The sequence below is a fragment of the Colius striatus genome, chromosome 1 (assembly GCF_028858725.1).
Source record: "Colius striatus isolate bColStr4 chromosome 1, bColStr4.1.hap1, whole genome shotgun sequence".
Lineage (NCBI taxonomy): Eukaryota > Metazoa > Chordata > Aves > Coliiformes > Coliidae > Colius > Colius striatus.
In genome coordinates this window covers 145,858,716-145,880,216 of record NC_084759.1, presented here as the reverse complement: position 1 = coordinate 145,880,216, position 21,501 = coordinate 145,858,716, and the positions used below count along the sequence as shown (strand labels likewise).

The window sequence follows — 21,501 nt, the reverse complement described above, 5'->3', positions numbered from 1 at the left end:
AGCTGGGGTCTCGTGAGAGCAGAGCAGAGGAACAGAATCCCCTCCCTCAACTTGCTGGCCACACAGAAAGTTGGCCTTCTGGGCTGTGACCACATATTTCACATTAATGTTCAGCTTTTCATCCACCAGTACCCCCGAGTCCCTCTCCACAGGGCTACTCTCCATCCTTTCATCCCCTAGCCTGTATTTGTGTTTGAGATTGCCTTGACCCATGTGCAGGACCTTGCACTTAGGTCTTAATGATTCTGACATTTGTCAAATGATGAGTCTAATGACGTCACCGAGTTCCTTGTTAGGCTGCTATGCCTATCGTTTGCCATCAGGAGGAGCTGGAGGAACGACTGCCATGGCTGTTCCTTTGGAGACGCCTGCAACAACATGAAAAACATTCCTGGTCCAGGATTCTCAGTTAATGTGGGAGTGGCGTTTATTTTGCTTTAACTCTGTTTTATTGTCAGCAACACTGACAGGTATTAGTATTGTTAGTAAAAAAATGCACAATTAAAAGGTACTTCATTCTATTACATGGCGAAGTGGTGAAATTCACACTGTAATGCCTCATGATGTGAACAAGAACAGAAAAATAGGAGAGGTGACAATTTCCTGACATCAAAGCTGGTGGGATTTTATATCTCATCTCTCTCTGGGCCCACTACAGAGCAGACTTATTTATAGTTTTTTCAGCTCTTTCCCCTACAGAAGAATGATCTTTGTTTCTCTCAATGAGCATTGTGAATACTACCAAAAACTTCAGTTCTTTCAGTTTAGCTTGTATTTCTGGCTAAAGGCAATGCTTTAACTAGTATCTTAGCCTGTCACTGGCATTCTGAAGTGTGAGATGTACTGGAAATGCTTAGCTACTTAAATGGATTTTTATCCACAAGAGAGTGTATATTTGTAAATAGGAAGTTCTGACTTTAATGCCCTTAACTACTCCTTGTTCGGTCCAAGCCTGTTACACTACTGCTACAACTACCTGAAAGGAGGTTGTAGTGAGGTGGGGGTCAGTCTCTTTTCTCCAGTAATGAATGATAGGACAAGAGGAAATGGCCTCAACTTGCACCAGGAGAGGTTTAGATTGGAGATAAGGAAGAACTTTTTCACTGAGAGGTATGTTAGACACTGGCACAGGCTGCCCAAGGAGGTGGTGGAGTCACCATCCCTGGAGATATTTAAAAGCCATGTAGATGAGGTGCTAAGGGTCAATGATTAGTGCTGGGCTAGGCAATGTGAGGTTAGTGGTTGGACTTGATGGTGTTAAAGGTCTTCTCCAAACAGAATGATTCTATGATTCTTCTGTAGTAGTGATCCAAATACAGTTTGTGCTTGGTGCACACACATTTTCCCCATCAGCTGAAAGCTTGGGCTTATCTTAAGCTTCATACCTAGGAGGCCTTGAATGAATATGCTAAGCCTCTGTTCCTTCAGTGGTTACCTCCTTTTTTTGTACTCTGCTGTGGTGGTGAAGCTCGACACAGCTTATAACACCATCTTTCTCTGAATTCAGAATCAAAGTGGCAGCAGTGATTCCCCTTTGCTGCTGCACATGGAGTGGCTGGAACTGCCAGAGCTGCTCTCAGTGACTGCTGAATGGCAGTCTCTGAATCTCTGGCCCTGGCTCAGGCTGAGGACAGAGCTGGGCTAGCACGAGGTATAGGATTAGGTGCCAACAAAGAAAAATATTTGCTCAAGAACTTCTTGCTTTTCCGGTTGTTCCGTTTAAAGTTACTAGTAAGCTTTTAAAGACTGACCTGCTTCAAAGACAGCACATACTTTGAGAACACACTCTGAGAAGCAGTGCAGTATCTTGAGTGTTCATCCTAATTTTGCACTGGAGAAGACTTTTACAAGTGATTCTGCATTAGCAACAGGCCTAGTTAACAAAAATAACCAGTGGCAAAAGCATGTTGTGTGTTCACCTCTCAGATCTGCTCTGTTGCTATGGGGCAAAGTTAATCTGTAACTAAGTCATTTTGGTTATGAGAAAATCAGGCATAAAATCAGCATTCCTATAGCATCTGGGTTGGTTTTGTTTCCTTATGGCCAGGTACTTGTTCTTTGAGGAAATGTGACAGAATGGAAGTGGTACCTACTGAGTTAAACAGGGTGATACCTTGTTTATAAGTAGGCAATGAGTGTTTCTCCACCCTATCCCTTGGTAAATAGCATTCAGCTTTTGCTTGTCCCTGTTAACCTCTTGTGTAAACTGAACTAGGCAAATGCCTATTGCTTGCACCAACTGGGACATTTACAAGTGTTTGACCTTATCGTGGGATTCATTTTACGTATTTATGGGTATAGATTGGAAGAGGTAAAAAATAGAGATGATTTCTTTTTAAAAATGACAGAGCCTTGTAACCACATAGTCAAAGCACTTGTTAACAGCCCTGAGAGCTATTCTGGTCTACAGCACTACTCGATCCCACTGGGTTATTTCTGTCACTCCAGTGTAAGGTGTAAGAATCACAGAATCGTAAGAGTTGGAAGGGACCTCGAAAGATCATCTAGTCCAACCCCCCTGCCAGAGCAGTATCTCCTAGAGTAGGTCACACAGGAACTTGTCCAAGTGGGTTTTGAATGTCCCCAGAGAAGGAGACTCAACAACCCATCTGGACAGCATGTTCCAGTGCTCCATCACCCTCACAGTGAAGAAGTTTTTTCCTTATGTTTCTTTGGAACCTCTTACTTTCCAGCTTCTACCCATTGCCCCTTGTCCTATCATTGGCCATCACTGAGAAGAGCCTGGCTCTATCCTCCTGACACCTGCCTTTTACATATTTTTAAACATTAATGAGGTCACCCCTCAGTCTCCTCCAAGCTAAAGAGCCCCAGCTCCCTCAGCCTTTTCTCATAAGGGAGATGCTCCATTCCATCATCTTGGATGCCTTGTGTCTCCAGCAACTCCCTGCCCTTCTTGAACTGAGAGGCTCAGAACTGGACACAATATTCCAGATGCTGTCTCATGAGGGCAGAGTAGAGCGGGGGAGGAGAACCTCTCTTGACCTCCTAACCACAGTCCTTCTAATGCACCCTCTTCAGTTCTCCCTTCTGTGGCTGTAGTGCACTGGTTTGAGGAAGATACCCTGGGCATTGTGTCTGTGTCACACGGGAAGGAACATTTTCGATTCTAATTGAAGTGTGATCTGTTTTGGGGAACACAGACACAATTTCCCCTACCCCACATTACGCCAAGGGTCATGAGAGGGCTGTTTCAGTCAAGTAATGTCTTTGGCTGGAGCATCTTTTTCACGACTCATTTCTTCAGACAGAGGAACAGGATGAATTACGAATGACTGTGGACTCAGACTGATACAGAATTAGTAGACCTTTTTACCAGCAGGTGCCTGGCTTGGCTTCTAACCTAGCCAAAATGCTTGCATTCCAGTGACTGCACAATGCCCCGCATGGAGGGGGTGGGTGTTTGAGCCCTGTGCCAGCTCTGCTGTGAAGACCAGCAGTACCTGTGGGAGCCTGGTAAAAGCCCTTGGAGACAGGCCATGGATTGGAAAGGCAAGAAAGGTGAATTATTGCTTTGAGAAGTCCCTGAGTGCAAGAGGCAGGAATATTCTGGTAAAGGGAACTTGTGTTTCTGTCAGTGTAGCAATTATGTGGTTTTAGTAGCAGGCAGTCTACAGTACTGTAGATCCCCCTTCTTTCAGAGTATTTGTGTCAGAAAAGGAATATAATGGCAGGACGGGGGTGATGGTGAGCTTCTCCACAGAGCAGCATGATTTAGGTCTTATTTACACAAGAAATTTGCTTTGTTAGTGCATTACCAGATACTGGGCAGTGCAATGCACGTTACACACAAAGAAATCCATTTGCATGGGGCTTCTACAGAGACACTCTCTTGTGGGAAATGTGCCTTAGGGCATGTGAGATTTCTTTCTTCTGATGGTTGCTTTATGTCCCAGAGAAAAGAAATCATCCCCCTACCATACTTTGCCATTTCAGAACAATCTCCAGCAACTACTGTGATTAGAAGTAGACTGTTTGGTCATTCTTTGTGGTCTTAGTCCTGAAGTTTGTGCCCTGTTCTCTTTGAGAGGTGCCGAGTTTGTTGAAGAAACCTTCTCTAGTTAAGGCCATTTTCTCTGGCTTTAAAGAAGCAAGATTTTTCATTTTGCCAAGTCAAAAACCTAGTGATTGTTATCCTGTAGGTCCTGTTGCTATTTGTTCTTTTCTTGATGACTGACTTCAAACTTATTTGAACAGAATGACCATAGAAAATGAATGGTTATCTTGATCCTGGTTGTCACAAGTCAGTAGAATGTCAGCTGTAAATATTTAATGAGCCTTTGTGCAACTGACCTGATCGAGACCTGAGGAATTATGTGGTCGCAGGAGCTGCAGCTTCTGTAACACGGATCTGTGAGGAAAAGAGAGCACCTTTCTTTTGCCAGGCTCTACATTACTTACTAAGCTTGTGTTATTGCTAGCTTTTTCCTTTGATATTTTAAGTAAGTGATGTTTGTTTGGAGCTCTACCTTAACAGCATCCTCTTTCATGGCTAGTTTGGTTTTCTGTGTGGGTTTTTCAGATGTCTTTTTTCTGTGTGGGCTTTCTGCTCCTTGCAGAAAGGCAATAGAACACTCAGTAAAAGACAGATGAGCTCTCACTCCCTTCAGCCCCATCTCTGCAGAAAATAAACCTCCACCTTTTTTATCTCTTTGTAGATTGTCATTCAATTTTTGCACTGCCCCCCTGAACTTGAATTCTAATCCAATTCAAAAGTCTGAGGTGAAGAAATGGTGTTACACAAAAGGAGAAATAAAAATGCTCTTGGAATTAGATGAGTTGGAACTTAAAAATACTGCTACAGTTGTTCTAAGAGGAAAGATACAAAACATGGAAGAACAGTCTTGATTTTCAGCGTGCTAGTAATTATTGAAATCTACAATTTAAAATCTTCCAAGCAATATGGGAGATAGGAGGATAGTTGTGTCTGTATAATGCTCTTGATGGTTTTGTGGTGCTTTCCACAGTGCCTGGTTTCTGGTGCAGTGTCAGTTTGTGAGCAGCGACACATGACACACTAGACTGCTATCCCATGTGTTGTATCAGGACACTGAATAATTAATATTCCCTAGAAAGGATTAATTTCCTCCACTTCTGTCTTTTTCCTTTTGGTGCCCTGTATGTTCTGCCAAGTTTTAGCAGAAACTTGCTAATACAGATTTTTTTGTTTCCCAAGAACACGCAAACTTCAGCGTGGTCTATATGCTGTTAGTTGCCACCACACAGGGTGAGTTGGTGGTATTTCCTTACAAAGCCCCAGGGAATTGGTTCAGGAGTGATGAAACTCAAAAGTGAGATGTAGCCTTGAACACTAATTTTAATAATATTACAGGAGCCAAGCAGGATGCCCCAGTTACCAATGTCTAGTCACTGGTTACCAATATTACATTTCATATTGGCAAATAGCCCCAGAAATGGATAATCTCTGTAAAAATACCCCAGTGGTCAAAGAAAATCTTCCAAGCTGCTTATGAATACTCAGCAGCACTGTGTACCCCAGCAGCAGCTATGCCACAGTACTAGCATTACAAGAGAAATGCAGAGGGGGAGAGGGACATAGAAGAGTGGAAACCAGTGGGAAAAGCAGCGTGCTGTTTGCCTGGGGTGCCTAATTGCCTGTCAGCACATCACCCAAGGGGGAATGATAGAAGTCAGTGCTGTGCAAGCTATTTCCTAAATAAGTACTTCTTGACAAGGAATGTGTGAGGATAAGAATGTTCATCCCAAAACTTGTCAAATACTAGTCTTTAGGAGATGCTCATCCTCAGCACATTCAGCAAATGCAGTGGCAGTCACCCAGTCAGCACCTTCTTTTAAGGTGGCTTTTATTTTGTTGGCTTACAAGGCAAACATAGCTCTCCCTTTAAGCTTCTCACATCGGCAAAACAATTTGAAATTCTCTAGTCACAGCAATAATTCTATAACTAGCACCTAATGTCAGCCACTGGAGCGATGGAGGGCCTTTTGTTAAATGGATTATCACAAGGCTAGGAAAGCTTTGAAAGGAAGAACACATCCAAGGAGAACAGGGAGGTTTCTGGATAAGGAATTGACCTTTACGGGTTTCACAATCCACATCTCTGGACTGGCACAATGTAATTGCTTTGACAACAGTGTCAGGGCGCAAGAAGTTTGTACCTCCGGTCAGGCTTGCCAAAGGAATAGGTAGCAATTCAGGTGCTACTAATTTGGCTTTATATGTTTTCTGTATTGCTGAGGGCATACACTGGACCGACTTGTTTCACAACGGCTTAAAATAACTCATCTTTGCAGGAGATTTTGTTTTGGGCAGTTGGGGATTTTCTCTTCACATTCTTCAAACAATGTAGCTTCTGTTATGCTTTTTTTAAAAAAAATTGAGACAAAAACCAAATCTTAACGAGTCAACCTTGAAAAAAAATCACCATTATTTATCCTCTTCTCATTGCTGTGGTACCTGGTGGGGGATGCGAACTTTGTTGTCCTCAGCAGGCTGGTCTAGGCTCTCCTTAGTGAGAGCTGTTTAACACTGCACAAGGGCTTGCTGTGCAAGCGAACAAAAGAGATGTGACACACGAGGTAAAGTCTAAATGGGAGATCTTACCTGCAGACAAGAGAGAACTTACGAGGAAATCCAGTTCTAACCCATGCACGACGCAGTGTGGAAGTGCCTTAGATTAGCATTGAACTGGTCCAGAGCGAAACACTGATGGAATTCCAGGAGCTGAAATGAAGCAAGGAGGAAAGCCCAGGTTCTCGAATCATAAAGATTTGGTGTCTTTCGTTTTTAAAGCACCACAAAACATCAGCGTTGTCCCACCTTGGTATGATAGCAAGCCTTAAAATACTGGAATCTCTCGCTGACAGGGATCATTTTTGCCACTGGTGGATTAGCAGTCTAGGAACAGTATCAGACCATCAACAGTGTCCCCCATGCCGCAAGTGTCACAGCTGTGTAGATTTAAAACGCGGTTCTTTGTAAAAGAAGGAGCCGCGTTTTTTAGGAGCCACGTTCTGCGCTCAGTCACATCAAGTCATGAGCGCTGCCTTGCTTTTCTGATCACACCTTTTTAACTCAAGTGAGACCATGCGGCCAGTGACTGTGAACCTTGGAGCCCTTGGCGATTGTTTAATCTCGGCAGTGGCGGTGCTGGGGGTGAGGGGATGGCGGGGTGCTGCCCAGGCCTCTTCTCCCCAGGCACTCTTCATGTGACCAGCGCAAGGCCGATCTCCTTGGCCTCTCACTGCCGCCACCGCTCTCTCCCGGAGGCAGCCAACCCCGTGATGGGCCTTCGACTGCTGCGCTGAGAGGAGCCGGGACGGAGGTTGTGGGACGCCCGTGAACCTTTTTCCCCGCTGGAGAAGGGGCAGCGGGGCAAGACCGGCAACGGCCCGGGCCGGCAGGAGGCGCCGTCCGCAGGGCCGAGCCCCGCTCGCCAGCCCCGGCCAACCGCCCCCGCCCTCACCCGCGCGGGACGGGGGCGGTGCGGCGCGCGGCGGCTGCAGTCTTGTCGCTGCCCCGTTGGCTGCCGCGCCTGTCGCTCCCGGCTGCCCCGGCCCTTCACTCCGCAGCTGGAGCCGTGCGGGGGCGGGGCGCCGCGCGCCGGTTGGGGCACAGCCTGCCGGCCGGCCCAGCTCCTCGGCCCCGATTAGTGGCCGCGGCGGCGGGGGCGGGGCCGGGCGCGGCGGGGGCGGTGCGGTGCGCAGCTGGCGGGGGTGACCCGCTGGTACGGTCCCCGCGCACTCGGCGGCGGTCGTGGGGACCTTAGTGCGGTGCTGGAGTTGGTGGTGGAGGGCGAGTGAGCGGGCGGCTCTGCAGCCCATGGGAGTGGGCGGTGCAGCGTGAGCCGTCCGCCGCGAGTGGGCAGGGGGCAGGCGGAGGGGCGGCAGATCGGCCGGCGGGGGGGTGCCCCGTTGCTTGCGGCCGCCATGGAAGTGTGCGAGAGCGGCGGGGAGCAGCCGCTGCTGCTGCACTGGGACCGCAAACTAAGCGAGCTGTGCGAGCCCGCCGACCCCGACACCCTGCTGTGCCACACGGTGAGGAGCGGCGGGGGCGCAGCCGAGGCGGGAGCGGCTCCCCTGGGCGCTGCCGGGCCGGAGCCGCCGGGAGGGCGGGGGGATAGGCGGCCGATAAGCCCCCGCGGGCCGTCACTCTTTGGGAGCCATGGCAGGGGCGTTGCTATGAGCCCGCCGCCTCCCCTTGGGGCGAGGGGTTGGTGCCAGGCGGGTACAAGCGCCGTGGGCCTTCGGCCAACAGGTGGTCGCTCGCCGCCTCCCCCCCGGGGACAGGGACTCCAGGTTCTCGCGGCCTGGACCCCCGGGGGAGCGCGGTGCACCCGGTCGGCTTTGAGGCCGTGACTTGCCCCGTCAACACCGTAGCGTCACAATTTCCTCGCCTTCACGGCCCAGGCAGCCGTTTGGCGGCTCCTGCCAGTCGAGGTTTCGTCCCCCTCTCCCTGCTCGCCGCCCCCCCGTCTTGTGCAGGCCGGGGGCCTAGCCTGGGGGCCCAGCCCGGGCCTCACTGTCTCTCCAGCGCCAGCAGCTCTCCGCCTAGCCGCGGCTGCTCTGCCCCTTCAGCGCTTCTCGCTTCTCACACGGATCTCATCAAGAGTTGCCGACGGCGTCTCCAGCTTTACAGCGAGGCTCTTCCGGCACTGTCCTGCTTCCCGGTCTTCCCCGGTGGAGGGAGGAAGCGACAGGACGTCCCGATGTGTCTCTGTAGCCGGGATCCAACATTGTGACCCGAGGGGCTCTCGTTCCCTGGAGCTCAGAGGCAGGTCCTTGGTTATCATGCCAGTTTTGGAAAAGTTAACTGTCCCGACAACATGCTTGTGAGGAGTCTTTTTAAAGATGTTGATGAAATCCTTGCATTAGTGACTCTGAGGGCCAACATGCGAATTGAGGACCAGCACATGAAGTTCTGATTTACGTTTTTGTTTGTTTTTAGCTGGATTCCCCGTATTTTTGTTTTTGCAAAGTAAATAGCACAATCTGAAGTAAATGCATCCTGTCACCTCTGCTCTGTCGTTCCTCTGTTCATCTGGACGCTTTTTGCAAGCACAGAGGGGGACACCTTTATAAAGTTGTGTTTGTGCAAATCCTAAGTGGAAGTGAACTGGACCACTTCAGAGCAGTGTGCACAGAAACCTTCTGTAGTCCACCATTGTTTTCAAAGCACGAGGCAGTCAGGCTTAGTGCAGTTTGTCGAGTACGTGTTCAAATGGAGACCCATTAAAATATGGTGGTGGCGACCAGCATATGGCACACTGCCTTTCTGCAGGCAGCAAGAGTGGGCATGAGAGCGATGTGCAAATGCAGTCACCCCACAGGGAGGGACCAGCTTCTCGTGATCCCACAGCTCGAGGTACAGCGAGGCTATGTGGAGATCTTGGTGTTAGTTTTGTAAGGCAAACAAAGAGGATCTTATTTGTTGTGTGCGGTACGTGGTGGCCTCACTGATCCGGGATCGTGTCCGTCACAAGTTCCAAACCTCATTTCAGCAGGAAGCAAGCACGCTGGATGCGTGACTGTCTTTAAACACTGTTTGGCTTCTTTGTTGTTGAAAGTTCTTGGGCTTTCTTGCACAATGTGTATCTTTTGGTAGATCTGGGGAAAAGCAATTGTATGTTATTCTGGGTAGGTTTGTTTTGTTTTGGTTTTTTTTGTTTTGTTGGGTTTTTTTAAAGAGTCAGCAGTAACTCTTAATGGAAAGCTATTTCTTCATGGAGCTGTTTTCTTGTGTTGTTTAACAGGACACAGCCTTTTTCTTTAAAGAGAGGAATGTTGTGAATTAACCAAGAGGCATTTTGGCTAGCGCTCCTGCTTAGATTCCCAGTTATGCTAGGATACATCCTCCTGCTTTGTTTGGATCCTTGTGATTAGAATGGAGTTGCCACTCATAACTTTTGTTTTCTTATTTAGTATTCTTATGTTTTTTTAATTAGTGCCCTGAAGGAGATCTTGTGCTTGGTCTAGAACTTGTGGCTGCAGTGACAAGGATATGTGCATTTTCTGCTCTTGAGTTTAAGTGTAACTTGGCAAACAAAATATCCTGGCTGTCTGGTGGATGGAAATATGGTCCTTTTTCCCTCTACTGTTTTCAAGTTTTATTAGGGATTTTAAGCTTCAAGTGCTGTGGTGATGTGTGTTTTGCAAGAGGCAGTACATAGCTGGATCTGCAAAACTTTGAGCTGTGACCTCCTTTGTTGGGAGCAACAGTCTACTGTTGATTTGTTTGTGTGGTCTTCTTGTTTGATTGTTTCTGTGATTCTTTAGGGCCCATCTTGAAGTCAAATGAAAAGTGTGAAATCAATTAGTCTTTGTGGTTGTGTTTGGAATTCTTCTGAAAGAAGATATCACTAAAAAAAAGAAAAGCAACTAAGTGCTGTGGATAAAGTAGTTGTGGTGAGGTATTAGGACCTTTAGAGCAAAAAAGAGTAGTTTTCTGAAATTAAAATTCTCTGGGGGGGGAAACGGCACATGTATCTGCCCGTTGAACTTTTTCTTTTGCAAAGTGCATCCTACTGTGTGCAGGAAAGGACTGTGCATGATATGAAACACAAGTTCTCCATTTACCAAAACGTCACAGAATTGTTTTTTAAAAAACGAACAAACCAATCCTCTGGATGAAACATCTGTTCTTCTTCTGGCTTATGCTTTCCAGCTGGGAGGACTGGTTTGATCCAGCTGTTTCTGCCGTATTTGTAACCTTATTGTAGGGTGTTTCTGAAAAGATTGAGGTGGTGAGGAGACCCTGCTGTGCTTTACCTGCATGAGTGCTCACTGCTTCTGCTGTTACCCTCAACAGCTGAGGAATGTGTACACGCTCTTGAGGTGTCCCATAGCTGGAGGTGCAAGTCTGCATGTGAGAAAACTTTGAGAGGGGGCTTAGAAAAGGTGCCTGGGATGGTCAGGCAGCCTTAGGAGCATGAGGAGGTCTGGAGAAGGGAGAAGTCAACATTGACTGAGGGGAAAGCTCACAAGCAGGAAGGAGGTTCCGTGTCCTTCAGCAACTGGACCTGTTCGCGTAGACAGGTGAGGGTGAGACTTCTGTGCCAGCTGCCTGCTGTGTCTTTCAAGTTAAATTTTAACCTTTTTACGACCATAAAGGCAGTTCCTAGGTCTGGTTGATTTTAAGCTAGTAGACAAGTGTGAAAGTATGTGTATGCTAAAAACACAACCTTTACTTTAAACTGTTCCAGCCTGCCTTAATTAAAAGGGCTGCAATCCAGCCTCCTGGGGATTTACATTTCTCTTTACTAGCTGATGATTTCACCAGCGCCTGAAGCACCATGAGGAACGGTTCCCTCGCTCCTCTGGCGCTGATGATATCATCAGCTGTGCTGGGAGAAACTGGGACCTTGAGGAACTTAGCTCTGGCATTGCACAGCAGGAGTCCTTCAGGGGGCTCATTTAAAGTCTTCTCAGTTTGTAGTTATCACCTGGATGCCAGATGGCTTTATGCTAGTTATTTTTCCAAAGTGGCTTAGTTTCCCATTTAAGAAAAGGCTGAAAGGTTTCCCAGAGGTGTGTTCATGGCACACGTGATGTGTCTGCATATATAATTTTCATATGCCCTGTAGCTTGTTATGACTGTGTGTTGATAATACCCCACCCTAGCATTGTGCAAGGTGTTGTTATTGTTATTGTTATGTGCTTTTTCTTTATCCTAGCAGTCGAGCAGAAAGGAAGCACAAAGCCTGCCACTGCCCAAAGGGAGCTGAAGTGCAATTGCGTTGCAGGCTCCTCACCTTCATGCTGCTGCTGTTACTCCCCGCAATGCGCAGGCGGGCTTGAAGTGGGAGAGCTCTGCTTGCGGTCGTGGGTCTCTGCTGGAGCTGGTCGTGGTTGTATGCGGCCCAGCTGGGATGGCATCTTTAGTGACAAATGCCAGATCTGATGCAGATGGATAAGTCTGTTGACAAATATGTTGTGAAATGCCAACTACCTGTCCCATGGCTGGATGGGAGATTAAAGACAGATGGTTCTTGGAAGCCTTTGAAATTTAAAAACTTCTTATTTAATAATGAGGAAGCAATCTTTTTTCCTGCTATTTTCAGGGTTATTTTAACACATTAGCTGCTGGTAGTGGCTTTCAGATGGTAGCAACATGCAGCTGAATGTAAATACAACTGTGATCTTGGAACAGCAGATGTAGAACTGCAGCTGCCTTACAGGTACAGGAGGGCAGTGGCTGGCTTCAATATTTAGTTCTAAATTCTCAGTTGTCACATCCTGAGTGTCTTGGTGGGGAGCGATCAACTGGAAGATACCTCAAATGCTAAGTAGCTCAAATTGCTTATTCTTTAAAGGATCTGGCTATTGAACTTGAGGCTCACGTGAAAAAATTGAAAACCCTCAAATATCAAATTGCTGATGCCGTTGTCTGAGTGGTCCTTGAGCTCAGCAAATCTGTTGCCACGTCACTGGTGGTGCAGTGGGCAGCTCAGCCCTGGAATATGTGTAGGTTGGTGTGAATATCCCAGGCCTGTGGCTATGGAATTGCTGCCTCCCTTTTGCAAGAGCAAACCCAAAGCCATCTGCCCTGGAGGTTGATTGTATTCAGTGATAATGGAGTTCAGGGTTGTGATCATCTTCTTGGATGAGCCGGGGAAACTTTGAACCAGCCTTCTTTCCTCTGATAAAAATGGCCAATTACGAGCTCTTGAACGTCACCAGGAGCTTGCTGTGACTCATTTCCTCTGTCACAAAAAACAATGGTTGCTGTTACTTGGTATTCTAATGACTTCTGCAGACATGCTGCTCCTGAGCAAGCTGCCAGGGATTATCTCTAGTTTTTGATGTACAGCAGTGTCAATAGTTACATTTAAATAGATCACAGTGTTCATTTTTTTTAACAGTCTGTGTGTATTTAATTAGAAGCTGTGGTTATCACAGCCTGTATGGATGTGTAGCTGGCTGCATCTTATGTTGTGGTGGCTGCATGTAGCTCTCTCTAAAATCTGGTGTCAATATAGTCTCTTTTTATATTTTTTTTTAATTTTTATTTTGACAAAGAGGAAGGTACTTATTTGCAAGTGGGGTCTGGCCTGTTGCCTATGAACAAGAAAGCTGAAATCTCTCATTCTTTCTTCTCCATACACCTGCATAAAAAGGACCAGACAGCTAACTTGAGGTGAAATATCTGTAAAGTCAGTACTTCAAGGATTTGCCAGAATCTTCTGGCAAAGAGAGGAAATGTGAAAGCGAGATTTGCAAGTAGTTTTATACAGGCTTTGTATGAAGCAGTAGTGTTACATTTTGAGAATGACTTTCCATATTTAAAAAAATAATCAAGGTCACAACTACTAGACAGAAGTAGTTGTATTCAGTGCTTTTCACAGAAAGCAGTTTCCCCACTCACCTTGTTTTCTTTCTATATTTAAATAAGAAAACCATTCCTATTCACCAAGGGATGTCAGGTACTCTAATGTGTCAAAGTGACCTATGGTCTCTCTAAAAGCTGATATAAGCATAAGTAGGATAATTTGAAACTTTACTCTCACATTTTGTGACAGTTAAAATTAGAAAAATCAGGGTATTGAGTTGCTGGCTGGTTTCATGTGGACTGTCTGTAACCCTATAGTGAAGTGCCCGATCTGCAGTGGGGACAGGAGCTGGAAAAAGTGAGCGTTAGTCTGTCCTGGGACTGAGTTTAAAGCATGGTAGATAAGAATAAGCCAGCATTTAATGTACAAAAATGCTATTTAATTTTTTTCCCTGATGGATCTGCACTGTCCTCTGTAAATGTTTGCTTACTTTGGAAAGCCAGTTGTTAAGTGTGGAGCAGGTCTGGTGCGATAGCTGGAGTAAAGGAATTTCATTCACTGTGTTTCCAGACAGGGTTTTCCTGTGTCTGGAGTTGCTGAACTTATCTACAGGGATGGAGGAACTTGTGCTCTGTGCAGATCTTTGTTCACACTTGTAAAGAGTCCCTTTGGGGTGTTTCATAGCTGAGGGTCATGTAAGTTTCCACTGTCCAAGAAAGGTGACCTATTTTTTATTAAAGAAGTCTTACTTTTTAGGATCATCTGTGTCTGTGGAGGAGGCCGATCAGTTTAGCTGCAGATCCTGGATGGGGATGCACAGTTTGATTTGATCTTTTGGTGTCCCTCTTGCTCTCTGATGCACTGATCTCATCCATATCCATAGATTTGTGAATTATCTCTCCTGCTCTGCAAGTCTGCCTTCATGCTTTTGCTTGTACACTATGCCATCAGATCATATTTGACAGCTCTGCCAAAATAAAAATACATACAAAAATAAAGCAGAGAGGCCTTTGACCAATGTACTACCAGCTCTAGCTGTCTTTTACCTTGTCTCTGTGCCTTCCTGTGTGTATGTCCCCTATACTACCACCTGGCAAAGCTACTTTATGTCCAAGCTGTCTGAAAGACGTGTGAGGGAAGAAACTGCTGCAGCATAAAAATGCTTCAGTGCTTTCGGACCCACTGCGCTCAGCAGTACTGTGCTGTGGTGACACACAACAGTGCCCCTGGGCTGCAGGGCTCCTCAGCTTTTCCCTTAATAAACTTCTTTTTGCAGAGCTAAGCTAGAGTGGATGTGCTCAGCTTTGTTATGGCAGGAGCAGGGGAATGTCTTTCCTGTGAGCTACTATCTTGTCAGCAGCCCAGCTCCCATGTGCCTGCAGGGGCTGCAGACCTGCTCAGGACTGAATGAGGGCTGAGATGCCTAGTTGGTGCCATGTCTTGATAGCCATTAATAGCCAAAGAGCTGTGTGGTCAGTGTCACTGTGGGCTAATTTTCTCTTGGTGCCTCAGCTGCCAAGGTACCTCTGACATACTTGGTTGATGTTTTGAAAGTGAAGAGATGATAGTTTGAAAGTAGTTCTCTGACTGGGCAAGTTATCTTGCTGGCTTCACACAGACAGGCAGGTGCTGCTTTTTTGCACTGGTTATCAGGCCCTGCTGTCCTTTGTCCTGTCTGTACTCCTTCCTCACTGTGTGTTCCCAGAAGCTGTTTTCTGGTCACTTTGTGATTTAAACATCCATCGTCTATTTCCTCTGTCTCGAGCTACTTCCATCTCTTTTGGAGAAGCATCATTTTGTGACCAGACTTTAGCGATTATTGATAGCCAGACAGATCATGTGACTGACCTAGCTCTCTGGCTTTTTTTCATAGGCTGTATTAGCTGCCTACCCAGAGCTTATGAGATCCTTCCTTTAACTCCCCCAATTCTCCAGAGCAGCTTTCCGTTTTCTGAACTAGTTGGGTTCTGGGTGGGTCCCTAAGAGGCCCTCCTACAGTAGAGCTATGCATCTGTTGTTTCTCCCTGTTTATCTCTGTGAATCATGGAGATGAGAAACTAGTACTTTCTGGATGCCTTTTGGCTGTGTTTTTTTCTGGGTGACAAGACCTGACAGTGTGGTTTTCTGCACCTGGATGTAACCGCAGGCTGTTGTGGCAGCTGTCTGGGAGCTTATCCAGTTCTAAAATGACTTCCTTGCAAGAAATTAGCTTGCAGTAGTACCATTTGTCTGATGCAGTTTAACCTGTAGCAGCTCACATACTGGTGCTGACACGAGGGGGCAGGTAGGGCTGTCTGGTTAGGGAAGGTGTAGTGAAACTGCATTTTGGGCTAAAGGAACGTGCAGTGGGAAAAGTCTGGGTAGCTTTATGGGCTGTGCTTAGATCCAGTCCTGATGTGTAATTATTTGATACCAGTGGGTTGTTATTTGGATGTCACTGGAAAGAAAGGGAGTTACCTGGAGCAGGCAGTTCTTCAAGAATCAATAGGAAAAAAAGATTGTTTGAGAAGAGTGTAAATATGTAGCAGAGACAAACCTGAGCTTCAAAGAAGCACTAATGCTGGATCTGGTTGATAGTACTGCTACCCCTCCTTGGTACTGAGTGTTAGTGAAAAGTGGAGGCTGTCTTGAGTATTAAATTGTTTGTCTTATGTAAAAGTGACAGAAACGGTGTGTGAAGAATAAGCTTGGCTTAGGGCCACATTTTTACTGTCAAATATTGCCCTTTCACCTCACTGAAATGAGTAAGAGGCAGTAAAAAAGACAGGTGAAAAATGGTGAGGTTTAATAAGATGTAGAAGAGGTGGGCATTGCATACTCTATCTCCAGTCTGGGATGCTGAGCTCCTCGTAGCAAGGACTGCCATTCTCTCTGCCTGTGAGCTGTCAAATGTAGCTTGCAGTCACAAAAAAGAGACTCACTGAATTATGTGAGTGCTGAATGTGTGCAGGAAGGATATATGTGCTGTATTAAAGAAGAAGAGCTCCCTGTCGAAAGAGCAACTTGGGAAGTGGAGAAGGCAATGTGAGAAGATAAGGAAAGGCTGGTTAAATGGGACAGACCTGAATTACTGGAGCTGTTCCCATAGCTGCCATCCATCCAAATGTGTAGCTTAATAGTGTCAGTGACCCCTCTGTGCCTTCACTCTGTCTTGGAAGCTATTTATTTTTTGGCCATCTGCTGTTAACTAGCTTTCAATCTTCTGTATATGATCTGGCTTTGCTGTGGTGACAAGCAAAAATCTAATGGAAAAATGTGACACCCACTTCATCTCTTTCCTCTCTGCCAAGGAAGAACATTCCCCTGCGGCCATGCTGGGGCTGACTTTGTCCTTTCATGCAATCTGTTAGACATCTGGGGTAAGAAACAGAGACCAGGCTGCTCTGATAACCTCTTGGGGAGCTTAAGGCCTCCTTTCTTGTGAAGTCTATTGTGTCCTGAGCAGAGATCCAGAAGGGAAGTGAGCTGATGGGAGGCTTCTTCCCTGTAGTGCAGGGGCAAAGAGCAATATTGCTGATATGATGTAGTGGCTTGCCTGGAGCTGTACACGTTGAGCTTGCTCCTATCCTGCTGCTCTGCCAGGACAAGCTCTTGCTGTTTAAAGATGCTCTGAAGCACTCCCAGCTCTTGCTGGAGTGAAGTTGCCTGCAGAGGTAAAGTGGGTGTGCCCTTGTGTGCGATGGGCTAATCTCCAATAGAGAGGGGAAAGGTTGATTGTCCACAGTTGTTCTACACTGAAGATGTTGAGTGCTGCCCGATTTTGGATGTAGTTAGGGTCTGCAGCTGTGGCAAAATGCGTTTAAGCATGTGGTGACTTGAGAAGCAGTGAAAGCATTTCTGAATTGTTGAGATTTTAAGTATCCTGTTTAATTTTCCTTTTCCAAAGTTTGGATCCTGTGATTTGAAGGTCTGTAGAAATGACTGGAAAAATAACAAGGCTCTTAACACCACCATATGATAGGAGAATGAGAGAAAATGGACAGCAGCTGAAGTGAGAGAAGTTCAGGCTGGTAAGGAAAACCAACTTTGCTGAGAAGCTAGCTGAGCATTAGAGCTGGCTGCCCAGAGATACTGCACGGCCTCCCTCATTGGAAGTTTCTAAGACCTAACTGGATAAAGCCCTGAACAACCCGATCTGAGCTTAGCGCTTGACCCTGCTTGGGCAGGAGAGTGGAGAACCCCTGAGACCTTTTTCTGGCCAGAAGAGATTGGAAGCTAGAGTTATTCTGTGGTTCCTTACACAGCAGTCCTGGACCCAAGGTACTGCATTGCTCAGGTTTAAATATGGCATCGCTAGGCAGTAGTTTGATCCCTGAGTTTTTCATGCCTTCATTAAACTACTGTGTTTTTGAGGCCACTTGCTGATTTTTGTTAGGAAACTATTGTTTCTGATGACCATGGTTTCACAGAAGCAATCCTTTTGGATTGGGGTTTTTTATTTGTTTTTGTTTTCAGTTCTGGTTTGGATTTACTGAAATGGAGAGAAGAAAAACTGAACTGAGTTCCATCCATCCTGAACATCCTGGACTGAAGCCAGTTGCATGAGGCTCAACAAGGCCAAGTGCCAGATGTAGCACTTGGGCCACAACAACCCCATGCAATGCTACAGGCTTGGGACAGAGTGGCTGGAGGGCTGCCTTGTAGAAAAGGACTTGGTGGTGTTAATCAACAACCAGTTGAATATGAGCCAGCAGTATGCCCAGGTGGCTAAGAAGGCCAGTGTCATCCTGGCCTGTATCAGAAATACTGTGACCAGCAGGACCAAGGCCACACCTCAAATACTGTGTTCAGCTGTGGGTCCCTCATTAAAAGAAGGACATTGAAGTGCTGGAGTGTGTCCAGAGATCGGCAACAAAGCTGGTGAAGTGTGTGGAAAGTAAGTCTGATGAGGAGCAGCCGAGGGAGCTGGGAATGTTTAGCCTGGAGAAGAGGAGTCTGAGGGGAGACATGATCATGCTCTACAACTACCTGAAGAGGAGTTGTAGTGAGGTGGGAGATGATCTTTTCACTCCAGTAATGAATAATAGAACACGAGGAAACGGGCTCAAGTTGTGCCTAGGGACGTTCAGATTGGACATTAGGAAGGACTTTTTCAGCAAGAGGGTTACAGCATTGGAATGGACTGCCCAGTGAGGTGGTGGAGTCACTGTCCCTGGAGACAGTCAAAAGATGCATAGATGAGGTGCTGAGGGGTGTGGTTTAGTTTAGTGATGGGCCTGGCAGTGTGAGGTTAGGGATTGGACTTGATCTTAAAGGTCTTTTCCAACTGTAACCATTTTATGATTCTCTGGTACTTGTTCCTGTGCATACATTTTCCTTCTGTGCCGCACACATGATGCACAGCGTGGTGTGTTGGACTTGTGACTTGTTTATACAACCATAATTTTGTTTAGGATTTTCCTGTTAAAATTCTGGGCCCTTTACCTACTTGCTCTTCTGTCACATGATATGACCATATACGAACCTACACCACTTGTTTCAAGGCAGTTTGTTTTTATGCAACTTCATACCTATAAGGATTGGCTACTAGCCGTGTTATTTTCTTTTTGTGGCTAACCCTGAAACTGTTGGTATGGGAAGAGACCACCGTGTGTAGGAGCTCCTGAAGGAGGTTTTGTAGACCTAAAACCTGAAAAACAGCCAATAAAAAAAATAACCAACCATAAGCCCTGAATACCAAGCAGGTTTCTGTTCCTTCACCCCTACAGTCTTGTAAAAAAAAATGTGTGCAAGAGGAAATTTACCAAGGCAGTTCTTTTTTTTTCCCCCAGTTTCCAATAGGTTATTCTGCTGACTTCAATAATCTTTCTGCAGTATTTTGATTTTATGTGGGTTATCTGAAAACATGTGTATTCCCACTTACAGAACGTCTGGTATCGGCAGAAGATATTTGTGTGAGTTGTGTAGAATCCAAACTTAAGAGCATTAAAGAGCTGATCTTCTCCTTCAGCTTTTCTCACAGCAAAAGTGATGATACGAGTGTTGTCTTTGGGAAGGGCTTGGGATATTATGGACAGGATATGATCTTCAGGAGGAACCAAGACTAAGAGGCTTGTTATTTCTTGCAGCCAGATACCTGGCTTTCTTGGATCTGTTCTGGCTAACAAAGGATAAAGACTGAGGAAAATATGACGTCTAAACTGCCTGCTCTCATACCTCCTAACACGAGGCAGTGGCTGACTTTCTGCAAAACATGTGTCTTTCTCATCACGGGTGTAACTGGTGTAGTCATCAGCACTGACGGCATGTCTTGCTGAGCTCCGCAGGGCTGCAGGTCCCCTCCCCTCCTCCCCTCTCCTGTCCCCTCTGCACAGCTGTGTGCATGATTCAGGGTTGAGGCTGGAGTGGTGGTTGGGGCAGGCCAGTAAGCTGTATTTTTCAGAGAAGAGGCATAAAGCATAGAGAAGTTGTTTTTTAAAAAGGAGAAAACCAAACTGACCCTCCCTACGTATGGCACTGTTGGATGCTCCCTGGTGAAATGCTGTGGGGACTGAGGGCTCCCTAGGGATGGCCACTTCATCTGGTTCTGGGCCATCTGCTCTGCTTCTCATCGGAAGATGTTTCCTGCCTTTTCCTGCCTTGCCTCTCCAGACTGATGTCTGCCTGCCTCCTTTCCTCCCAGCACCCATGAAGGACCTGAAGCTGAGATTCCCTTGGAGGCTTCTGCTCACAGTTAACAAACCAATGACAACAGCTCTTCATGGAGCCGGGGAGGGCAGGAGCTGGCAGCTGCAGGAAGGCTCCAAATGTGACAGAGTTCTGCTACGGCATCCCTGCCCCTAGGGTACTCGACTGGCTCATGCTGGCAGGCCCTCTCAGGCATGACTCGCTGAACAAACAGGCATGGCAGAAATGAGCTTTGGCACTGTTTTTAGGGAGCTAACTTTTTAAATGTGAAACTTGTCCCCTCCTCGTGCCTTGGTGCTTTTGCAGCTCTGTTTCTTTTCATCTGGTTTGTTCCTTGTGGCTTTCAGTGGATGTTGTTGCTTACAAGAAGTAAAAGAGAAAGGTCTTACTTCTTTAATTACCTGGAGTGACTTGTAAATTCTTATTTGGCTGTACTAATGCAGAGCAAAATTTCATCTGAATTCTTATAGACTATTCTCTTTCTCTGCTAAAGAAAGCACAGCGGGGAATCTGTTCTGGGACTTGTGAATATTTCTTTTTGTTGTTGCTTGTTTGTTAGGTTGTTAGAAATGTGTTGCAAAACCACAGGAGAAAGATGGACTTAATTTCTGTTGCTCTCTTTTTTTTTTCTAAACTACAGACATGTCTGCAACATCAAAACCAACAAAAAAGTAGCACTGATCTTGAAAACTGTGCAGTAAATGTCTTGACTTTTTTTTTTTCCTGAAAAAAATGAAATTAAAGGCATTTCATGTCCAGAATATCTTTTTTAGCTTTAATGAAAAAGATCTGGAAAAGAGAGAGGCATACAGCTTGTACAGTGTGGACGGCTTTCTGGCAAGATTAGTTGGGGATGGAAAAATCTACTTGGTTTTAAGATGTGGCTTCAGTGTTTAAAAGGGACTTTATGTGATATAGTAGCTGGAATGGAATGACGAAGAACCCCTAGAGTCATTTGGTTTTGAATTTGCAGGTATTTGAGGGGAAAAAGGAGGTTGAGTGAGAATCTACAGAAACTTTGCATTGCAGAAGCCAAGGGAAAAGGCAACTGAAGCAGTTGAGTGCAGAAAGTGGTAAAGTCCATGTATCAGAGAAGCCATGGTTATGACTGGATGGCAATTAAATGTGCCACTGCCATGGTGGTGATGAAGGTGCTGGAAAAAGTACACTTTGGGGAGATGCATGGAAACCTGGGGCTTGTAGGTATCAGTATGTCACAGTTTGGCTGTGGACTTTTCCATTCCTGACACCTAGATATCTGAAAGAGATGTTAATGTGGGAGCATTCAAAGAACAACGGTAAAGTAAGCAGTTAAAGTAGATGATTTATAAGGAAAAATTAAAAACATTAAATGCATATTGTTTTGACAGGTGTTTGGAAGAGGATGTGGAAGTGATAGGACCAGAACAGTTTATGTTAAGATCACACTAATATTTTTGAGGCTTCTTTCTCAGTTTCATGTGATGTATATAATGTAATTTTCAGTATCACTACCAGAATAGAGAGCTTGCAAAAACTTTGGTTTCAACTGTGATTCTGGTGAAACATAAGTGATGAATAACATTGTATTCACATCAAGATCCCTTCAGAGCTTTGTGCTTAGAATAAA

At 45.9% G+C, this 21,501-nt stretch overlaps 1 protein-coding gene across 4 annotated transcripts in view; it reads left to right on the top strand.

Annotated features, from left to right (window-relative positions):
- Nucleotides 1–7,718: 7,718 nt before the first annotated feature.
- CREB3L2 (cAMP responsive element binding protein 3 like 2) overlaps nucleotides 7,719–21,501 on the top strand; it is an 83,315-nt gene continuing 69,532 nt past the window's right edge. For 3 of the 4 annotated variants that reach the window (XM_062010765.1, XM_062010781.1, XM_062010755.1), the window contains exon 1: nucleotides 7,719–8,034. In XM_062010765.1, the coding sequence (XP_061866749.1) occupies nucleotides 7,927–8,034 (108 nt within the window). In that variant the 5' untranslated portion in view covers nucleotides 7,719–7,926. The remainder of the gene's footprint in view (nucleotides 8,035–21,501) is intronic. The other variant, XM_062010772.1, reaches the window with a different exon arrangement.